Source organism: Lineus longissimus, chromosome 1 (genome assembly GCF_910592395.1).
Source record: "Lineus longissimus chromosome 1, tnLinLong1.2, whole genome shotgun sequence".
Taxonomy (NCBI): Eukaryota; Metazoa; Nemertea; class Pilidiophora; order Heteronemertea; family Lineidae; genus Lineus; species Lineus longissimus.
This window is the reverse complement of record NC_088308.1, coordinates 18609461-18619900: the sequence shown is the minus strand read 5'-3', so window position 1 is coordinate 18619900 and position 10440 is coordinate 18609461. Positions and strand designations below refer to the sequence as shown.

General features: G+C 39.8%; 1 protein-coding gene across 1 annotated transcript; it reads right to left on the bottom strand.

Moving 5' to 3' along the window:
* Positions 1-4302: 4302 nt before the first annotated feature.
* LOC135489759 (retinoid-inducible serine carboxypeptidase-like) lies at positions 4303-10317 on the bottom strand. Its single transcript, XM_064775261.1, has 10 exons — positions 10207-10317; positions 9082-9236; positions 8441-8530; positions 8007-8165; positions 7691-7765; positions 7230-7340; positions 6769-7003; positions 6454-6567; positions 5831-5893; positions 4303-5479 (listed from the first exon to the last, which is right to left on the bottom strand). The coding sequence occupies exons 1-10, from the start codon at positions 10298-10300 to the stop codon at positions 5181-5183; spliced, it is 1395 nt and encodes a 464-aa protein (XP_064631331.1). The 5' UTR covers positions 10301-10317; the 3' UTR covers positions 4303-5180.
* Between the last annotated feature and the right edge of the window lie 123 nt (positions 10318-10440).

Here is a 10440-nt window from a genome sequence, read left to right as displayed (position 1 = left end):
CGTTATCAGCGATCGATGTCGTATCAGATTTGTTTTCGTCGGCAAATATAATCGCGCCAACTTTTGCACGCAGTTACAAAATTTGTTTTTATCACAAATCCAATCAAGCCGAACCCGATGGTGATACATTATTTCCTTGAGTGGGTCGAATAATATCCATAGCTGCATTGGTTAAAACTGATGAAAGGGCCTTCCCGAGGCTTGCTTGCATAAGATGGCAATGTCTCTGAGGACACTTTTGATAATGGATCTCTCAGGAACAAAACTGTCGTCTGTGATGGGGATTGCTGGCCAGTGGAACTAAAATTCATACCTGTCGGATGAAATTGTACAAAAAGGTCGGGAATTTATGTACTCCGCGAAAGCGAAAAGTCCGAGGATTAGGCCATATGCAAGAGACAATTTGCTTTAACGTTTTATCTTTCAATATTCGACTGAGAGCTTGTCAGTGAAAGAGCGCTATTTTTGCAACCTCATGGCGCGCACCTGTCAGCTCTCACGTAAAGAGCTTGCTAAGTAGCAAAGATATATCATGTTGATTGAAATATACATTGTATATATACAAGGCTCTTATTAACTTAGTGGCCAAATGATATTTCGAGCGACGATCGCTTGGCTCAAGGCGATGATTCTGTGCCGTCATAAACAGCTCTGTTTTGAGTTTGCCGATGATGATGCCATGATTATCAATATCGGTTTACTTGTTGATTGTATTTCAATATCAAATATTTTTATATATGCGTATATATACGCATATAAAGCGGATTTGTTCAACAACGTTATCATTACAAAATTAACCTTGAGTTTCTGTTTTCTGTGTATGCCATGGCCTGGCAAGAACCTCTTCAACGTCAAATTAGAACCAGTTTTCTAACTGTCACATAAAGACCAAAACTTTTTAGAGCTGCATGCTTCATTGTCTCCCTGCGCGGAATATTTTAGTCACTGAAGCCTGAATGCGGCTATACCACTTTGATCCGCGTAGCTCATGCCTATGTTTTCCCTTATTTAAATATTGTTTTAAGCAGATCTGCGTTAAATAAACCGTTTGGTCACCTTATTGCGCTGAAAGCAGTTTCGTGGGAATGTCGAGTTGACAGCATCATTCCTTCTTCTCTAGACGAATGTTATATCAACTTTCTGCTCTTGATATCACGAACTAACCGCCTAACATTTTTTGCTCAGTTGGTTGCCATGAAAACGTCGATGGGCGCTTGGCGTATACATGTGCATACCAAATTCCAATAACTGTTCCTGTCGGAGAAAAGGATTCTGCTGATTGAGTGGGTTGCCCTATATATATACCCGCGCAGACACTTTGACAATAGCGGCGACCAGCCTTTTTCCCATCGCTAAAAGCGCAGCGCAAACGAGCTTTTTTGTCAATGCGACCTGCGACAGAGTCAAGACAACGAGACGAATGCGGCAGTCGATCGATTCCGTTGCAGGTCGCAGCGAACAAAATCGTTCGTTTGCGCTGCGCTTTCCCCTTTGGGATATGGAGGCTGCGTCTTCTGTCGAAGTTGTCTGGTGGTGTCCATTAGACACCTTCCTGATGTCACCTGAACCCAATCAAATGGTGTCCTTTTGATACCAAGACGGAGATCACAAATTGGTAAATTGATATCAATGGTTTAATTGTTCTCGAAGGAACATTATTCTGGTGGTGTTCATTGGACATCATTTTTTATGTTTGTCAAATGGCCATCAGTCCCTTTTTTCAAAAAGTTCAGTCTTTTAAAGCAAAAAAAGACACTTTGATTCTATTTAAAAGCCCTCTATTTGTTTTGTCTCAAGACTGTCCACAGGTGAGATTGATCAAGCCGTCTTGAAGAGGACAGCTCTGTCAATACCTCATTCTTTGATATGTGAATTGAGTTAGGGATCAGTGGTCGTCTGCTCACGGTTATTACCGTTAATGCTAAGGGGTGAATCAATGGGGGCATCGTCTTGCCACCGAGATGAAAATTCATGCATGGGGAATGACCATTCACCTCACTCTATAGAATTCACCATGCCAAAAGAAGAGACGATCAGGATGATTAAATCAACTGCATAGGAGTTTAATTCTATAGAGCTTATTTGTCCAAACAGAAGCAAGACCTCTTGTGCAAAGGTTGGATGGTCAAAGCCAGTAGCGGGTGGGGACTGAGCATTGATCGCCTATCGATGACTATTTTACAAGTTAAGTGGCACTTAAGGAAAATCTGCTGATGTGAAGTCGTCATCATCATACTAGAATGATGTCACAGCAGATTGAGCTTAGATTGATATCCCATAGATGTTGTCAATCGGACATCAGATTAAATGATGACTGTGAAAGATCCTTTTTATCACTTGGTTAAGGCACGGATACATCCGTGGTGAAGGCAGTACGTAATCCTGTTGTTGTTTTGGGGGTGGGGTCGGGTGGATGTTTGGAGTACGTTTGCCGGTCTTCTTCTTTACATTTTTTAAACTCTTCCTTTTGCCGTCATCAAAATACTGGCTCCAATGCCAAAATTAAACTTAAAACTCAATATCTTGTCTCTTTGCAGGGAAAATATCAGGAATACATTCACATGACGCCTGTAGGAATGAAATGATATGGCAGTTGCCTCAGCCAGGGTCAGGGACTCCTTCTTGGACTATGATATCGCTCCTACAGTATAGAACAAAGAGAATTCCTCAAATAACGAGGCCATTGGCAATTACATTAGGCGAATGAGAGACCATCTCTAATACCAGGGACATGTCAATTCATCATGAACTTCAGGGCATTTAACCAGGCACTTGTGTCCAAGGGGAGGAGCATACATCTGACTCTAAATGAATTCCAGAAGGTTGTCAAGCCCGATTACTTCAAGAAGGTAGTCTGCACTACAATTTAACAGGCGGTTTTATGCATATCACACGATTTAGTTGTATCAAATTGACAGTATATCTTCGAAGGCAGACGTCTCTTGATGAAAACTGATAGGAATGTGTAGAGTTTCCATTGCAAACATTGTGAGTTTGTCTACTCTGAGGCTGATGAGATGTGCTCCCATGTGGACAAGGGATGATTTATCTAATCTGCCAAGCACAGCAGGCAATCAGCAACTGGAGGTTCTGGGAAAGTGATGCTAGCTGGCTCACCCAAATTTGAGACAAGGATCTTCAAGCTAGGCAGCTAGGATAGATCGACTATATCAATCTTCGGACAGAACAAAGCAGAACTATAATGATAAGTGCCTGCTAGGTTACTTATATCTAGCCTACAGTGTCAGAAATTATAAAATTGCAAAACAAAGTTATTCTTTGCATCCACGGAGGGTGTTGATAGCGAGTTCAGGCAAAATGCAATTGTCAAAGTTGTTAGAAAGGATTTCTATGAATCGGACACAGGGAAGCATACATTCAAACAAGGTTTCAAGGAAGACCGGATCCCATAATCGTAAGTGGCACAAAGGTTTGCCGCATGCGCTGACAGCACTAGGTTTCAACCAAAGTTTAATGATAACTTTCAACCTGCTTGGTCACAATCAAACATTTCGTGCAATAATGGATGAAGATATTCCCGATAAACACGAATATGACTCAAAGGGTGCGGTCTACTATGTTCTAGCTGTAATTCTGATATACGGTTTAAGTATTGTAATGCTAATAGGTGCAACAGTCCGCGGGAGGAGAAAAGTGCAATTTCTTGACCAGCAGGTTACGTCCTATTTCAAAGACATTGATAGGATAAGGCGAAAAGGTAAAAAAGAGTCCTTATGTAAATCCAGGCAGGGCAGAAATCCAGTAAACAGGGCGGAGTCGAATGCAGCAACTTGCTTTGAACAGTTGCCGCTAATTAGTGAATCAGCTGAGCCAAGCTTTGAACAGTTGCCACTGATTAGTGAATCGGCTGAGGCATTCCCTGAACACACACGCCTGAAGTCTTTGACACATCATCATGAACCTGCATCAAGCCGTGATCCTATCTCCAAATTCAATCTTTCCCCACGCGGCCTAACTGAAAGCGGGTTCACTTTTCAAGGAGAACTGTGTCGACTTGGAGGAGGGACATCTGACCAAAGGAACTGTACAAGAACTGTAGAAGAGAGCTCAGTCGGGAGTATGGAATCAGCGCTTTAATTCAGTCATTGAATTCAGTTTATTTGTTACACAAATAAACATATATATCTTACTGACTTGGCTATCTTTACCAGAGTTTAATTGTTGTTGAATCCTCAAGTTATGATGTGGGATTTGAAATGGCGGCACTTGTTATTTGTCGAGTTATGGATTTTCCCTTCTCCAAACTGAAACTTTCGTAAAACAAAAAACATGAACTCATACTAATTATAAGCTATCAATATATTTTACTTACATACAAGTGCATATATATATATAGACTTTACAAAGAAGAGATGCTTTTGTAATTTCTACGACATCGAAAAAAACCATACATCATGTATTCTAACCAACATTCATGAAAAGTAAGCTGTCTTGTGCGGAGTAAAAAGACTTCATCACAGCTGTAAAAAGTGATCTATGTTTTCCCGTAAAACGGAAATAAACTCAACCTGATTGGGGAGGACAGCCCTTCTGCAATACTGTAAACCGCCAAATGTTCACACTTCAGGAGATGATGGATAGATTTCTGGGCATTTGAAATAGAGGGTTATGTAAGTTTGTACAGTTCTACAGGACACCAGAATCCACAAAACTGAATATAGAGAAATGCCCACAAACCAAACCTACATGTAGAGTTTGAAGTGTCCAATAATATCGACACACACATGATTAATGCATATAATAAACCTACTCATTTTTCGAAAGCTATTGATAAATGAATCTACATACTATACCTACTACAGAAAAATGTTATCACTGCTGACATTACATGTCTATCATATTTAGTGAGAGAATTTATGAAACAGGTCATGTCCATTGCGTTACTTTTTGTTATGAATAAATAAGAAGCACCTTTACAACTCCTTTATAAAAGAGGAAAAGAGCACATATCAAACTCATGGCACTGTTGTAAGCCAATTATTTTCATGAGTTAATACAAATATTTTGTATAAAGCAGCCCTTAAAAATGCAGTGTCGAAATGTTTTTGATCGAATTGCACATTTAGGAGTAAGTAATTGGAACAAAATCTGGTAATCATGTTTTAGCAAACAACCAGACATGAGAAAATACTGGGCTTTGCAAATTATTTAGGTTACACCTAATATTTTATGATCATATCCAGCACTTTGAGGGCTGTCTCCCCAGCATCTGCAGGCACCATGTGACCAGCTTTCAGAATCCAATAGAACGAGAAGTTCTTGAAACGTTTGACGAAAGCCTGCGTCTCCCCAGTTGCTTTGTCCATGATGGGAATCCTCGTCGAATTGAAGAAGTCTTGCAGATGAGGCCACTTCAATGTCTGTACCCAGTTCTCTGTTCCTAGAGTATTGCAGATGAGATCAAGCTGGCCGTTGTAAACTACAACATTCAGGTTAGTCATGTCCAGCAAGAAGTCAACTGAAACAGAAAGAGAAATACCGTAAAACAGATTTATTGAGTTCAGCAGGGCTAACAGCAATGCTATCTCTCATGCAGCAGCAGTTCATTATTCAAGCGATAGATGGCATTGATGTTAACAGTCCTGATCCTATCCTGACATAATCAGTGATTTTCAATATATTTCAAACAAGGTAGGAGTATCAAAGATGTCCTGATCCAAGCTTAAAGAGTAATTCCTCAATGGGTGAGCTTCAGCATAATTTAATATACGGTTAGTATTTCTCAAATATTATAAATGTCCGTTAATCTTTAAAAACTAGAGGAGACCAAGCTACACCTCAGTGTTGAATACATGACAGACTTACGTACCAATATCAACCACACTTTTCATGAAGTCTCCCGACTGTTTGGAAAACACTTCGCCCGACTGACCTATAAAAGAGTAAATTTAGTAAACAGCATTTCAAATTTGTCTGTCCAACAACTCACAATTCGCCCAATACAAAACCGTATCCTTTCTGCCCCCAAGATATAAATTTCTCAGGGTTTTTCAGTATCATTTGGGGGTTATTCCCATTGAAAGTACTGTTTCACTTATTTTCTTTGAAGGTGGGCTACAGGCAGGAGTTGGGGGTCAAATAGGTAGTATTTAGGCGACTGGTGCATACAGTTTGGGGTGTTGTGTTGTGTTTCTTTCAATGATTATCATATTTCTCATACAAGCATGAATAGTTACGATGTACTGTGAGATAGGGTCGGCCCGATGGGTGTCTTGAGAATGATATTTACACATAAAAATACCGTTTCTAATGCAAGCATTTAGTATAAATCCACATCCAGAAGGTCTAAACTCCAACTGTTCATAAATGCCTGAAGGCAGAATCTTTGGGCAGTCACCAAATGATTCCAATAAGGAACAATTTCAGGTGAAGTCCAAAGTATTTTAAAGCAAACATTATCTTGCAGGCTTTGTATAGTCCAAGTATACTTGCCTCCCCATTTCACCCTTCTTGGAATGATGCGAAGTTTTTCTCTAACAAAGCCATTCATCAACTTGGAGAGTTTATCTTCTGCCATAGGAAGAACATGATGACCATATAAAGACGCTGAAATTAACAGATAAATTTTGAATAACACAGAGAAAACTAATACTTTTTCAAAGCAAACAGGACTATCTTATCAGTTTTTTTGTGTCCTGCTTCAAGTTGACACACAAACTAGTACCTTGTCCTAACAGTTGTCCTTCATTATAAGGGTCCTAATAAATAAACTAAAGGAGTGACAAATGATTAATTGAACAAGCATACCTAAGTAAGGTTTATTCTGGAAGACCTTTTTCTCTTCAACAGTAATTTGCCGCACAGAGTCAGAGTTCCATTTCAAGATGTTATAAAAATTAACTCCATTTCCGTTCGCCTCCACAACATTTTCAGTCTCGCTCCACAGCTGAGTTGCTCGAGCAAACTCCCCCTTCTCAACAGCATCTTGTGCATCCTTGGCGACCTTTAAAATGTTTTCAAATCCTCTTCGATCAACAATGGACTGAAAAAAATCAAACCTTTGATTTTGAACTCAGACCATGTGATGAGGATGGTAAGTAAACTTTACAATAAAGATACAAATCTCTTTCAATTTTTTTAGAATAACTGAACTGACAGGTGGACCATGTGTAATTACATTGCTTCTTCAACATCAACATATCAAATAAAAACCATTTTTGAACATCACTCATTCTTTCACGATGGCACTTCAAGATATTTCTACTCACTGTTGAATAAAGATATGGAGCCCATGTCATGACATAATATATTGGCAAGATCCAGGAATCACCCATAACGAGACCCTTGAAGTTGCATGGAAGCCCAGTCGCCCACACAGCCTGAAATCACAAATATTATCATGGATCATGATGTATTTTAACCTGAACAGTTCAGGGGCTTGTTTTGCAAGGATTTAAAGATTTGAAGAGTGTTCTTTAAACAGCTGACTCCACAGACTTTTCAGGTGCCACACTGGACAGTGGGTAACACTTCTGGTCTGCTATGCAGAATTGCCCCACGAATCCTCTATAAATATGTGGCATCGCTCTGGAGGCAAGGATATCCCTGGCTGTTAACTGAGTGAGATATAACTAAGATCCTCGGTACCAGAGAGCACATGCCAGGACAGCCCTCATGATCCCTTATATAAAAGGTTCATCGGCCTTAATCTGAGTCACAATATACTTACATGATGCAAAGCCTTGCTAAAAGCTGCTGTCATTTTTCCTCCATATGACTCAGAAAAGATGTAAAATGGAATGGTCTGAAAAAATATTCAAACAAACTTTAGCTCTGGTATCCAAATGAGCTTTTACTAAGGATGACTATGTAACCCATGTGCATAGTCCACACAGGGCTTTCCAGATAGTAATTCAAACAGCAATCATGTTTTTCACAGTATTGTATAGCAATTTTGCCTTTAAATTTATGACTAAGAGAAAGAAACCAATCTTTTCTTCCCGAGCCAAAACTACCAAATACCACCTTGCACAAACTTTACCGACCTGAAAGTGAGGTATATCCACCGTCATCAACTGCCTCATGAGTAGCACAAGATCATCAGCGATCATACTAACATTGGTGGTGTATGCTGAGTCCTCATCCACATAACTGAACCCGGTTCCAACCGGATTGTCAACAAATAACAAGCTTGCCTTGGAAATCTGAATATTGAAAGTTTGACAATGTTTAGGTGATTGAACAAATTGAAAAATTCTATGTTTTTCTCGTATCTGTTCTTTATTTTGCTTTTACTTTTGATAACATTGTCAGGGTGGGTCTTCAGCATAGCCCTGTATCATAAACCATTACTATTTTTATAGATTCCACTGACTGTAATTTCCAAAACAATGAGATTACATCTGTCTGAATAATTTTCTGTTCAAAAATGTCACGAGAACTAGAAATCTATAAATATTGTTGCAAATGACCTACTTACCCAGCTTGTTGTCCTGTGGTTCAAATCAACATCAAGTGGCCCAATTTCCTGGAAATTACCAAATCCAGTAGACGAAGCACCTGGCCCTCCCTGAAAAAGGATCATACCAAGGTAAGTGTAACAGGGCTCAAAATCCACAGTGTCAATGGAAACAAATGCTCCCTCTCTGCCTTGGTGCCCTGAAAATTTCTTCCTTCGCGAAGGCAAGGTTTTCTTAATTAATTTCCATTTGAAGTGTGCCTTTTTTTCTTTGAACTTGCCAAGGTGCTCGCTTTCTGAGCCCTTTTGTAACGAGGCATGGCATCAACTGACGCATGAATGAGTACGATTATATGGCAGTCTGTTATGCACAAGCACATCCAGGTACAAAATCCAGAAGTTTCAACTTCTGCATCATATTGTGACGTGACACTGATTCGAAATCCTTAAAGGAGTATCATACATTTCACAAGAAATATACTTTCTTGGAATCTTGCTTGTCAATTCCTCACTGTGATCTAGGACACACCACATTAGACCAGAACAAAATTCTGTCATCATCTTCTTCGTTTTTATCAGTTATACACTGCGGCAAGGATCTACATTCCTCATCTCCTGAGAAATTTGCTGTAAAACATACAGCATACCCTCAAAACACTAACCTGTAGCCACAGGACCAATGGTTTATTCAAGTAACCCTCAGTAGCAGTCGTGTAGTACAGCCACCAGAACATGTGAGCATGAGGACGGATTGTTGTATAGTTCCAGGCCTGTTTTGGTTCAGTCGCTGCATAGACTGTTTTGTCAAAGCCATACTCTGAAATTATAGAGACAATAAATGCTTACAACGTATCTGTGCAGCTGGCCAGCTGGTCCAGCCCATCAGTTGGTACATTTACATGTTTACATCTACGTTTAAGATAAAGGAGTGTTAATTGTTCACTTTGTTAAATTGTAAGTTTGTACTTGATAGGCCAATGTGAACAAACGTTCATTATTGTCCTCATCAACATTTAGCTCTGAAATTGAAAAAGATCACTGTGTGGTGCCTTCATGTCTATGATGGCACTTGATAAAAGGGGATTAAAACATGAAGCTCTAGTGTTTACATCATTATCACTAACGGTAGATAGATGGATTAATCTCCTCACGCCACTCAACAACAGAACCAGGCAGAGGCAGAGGGTGCAGTGGAGTATCAATTCAATGCTATGCGGTCGATGCCAGATTCCTTTGAATACGCAGAGCCCGAGTTTTTCCCATTCAAAGATGCACATGACTTATGACAGCATGTGATGTGTGCTACTGCATAATAGTGCACATAGATCGATCACTACTGATATCAAGTGACAGTCCTACCAAAACAAAAAACTTCAGCTATCCTAGGGGGGTTCGGGGGAGCTCCCTCGACATAAAGCCAGAAGAGGGCTCACTAAGTCTGTGACTTTACATATTATTATCACACAATATACACTAAGTCTAATGTTACATGTGTACACGCAGATAACTGTCTCATCGCTCAGTGTGTGACCACATACAATGATACATGCATAGGCCTACATTGATTATGATTACAATTAGTAGGCCTAGGCCTACACACATGACATACAATAATAATAGCCTATTTCATCCATAGGCCTAACCAGAGTCTTTCTATACAATTGTATAGAAAGACTCTGGCCTAACTGAGTGATTAAGTGATTTGCTTGTCTGAATGGTACGTGCCAACTGCAGCTTTAGATTTTATGAAACTTGAGAAACCGTGATTGATCCTCCGACAAACTTACTTGCGCTTTCTTGGCAGGAAACCGGAATGCATTGCAGCCAAATACAGCACGAGACTGTAAAGAAAACAAAAATGAAATTTGGATCGTCTGCCATTGTGCATGTTGTGCGTATCATGTGACAAGATTGCTCTTGCGCATGTTACCCTTGACCTGGTACACAAAAATAGACGCAAGGATTTTTCAACATGCGCAAGACTGCTATCTTGACACTAGAGGCGCTGATTTCGTTCCTTA

What these genes read in the sequence shown, in the direction of transcription:
- LOC135489759 (XM_064775261.1), bottom strand. Translation starts at nt 10,300, where the DNA reads ATGGCAGACGATCCAAATTTCATTTTTGTTTTCTTTACAGTCTCGTGC. An exon ending in TTCCTGCCAAGAAAGCGCAA is followed by an intron (nt 9,237 to 10,206) that starts GTAAGTTTGTCG and finishes CTATAATTTCAG; the next exon opens with AGTATGGCTTTGACAAAACA. An exon ending in CATTGGTCCTGTGGCTACAG is followed by an intron (nt 8,531 to 9,081) that starts GTTAGTGTTTTG and finishes ATCCTTTTTCAG; the next exon opens with GGAGGGCCAGGTGCTTCGTC.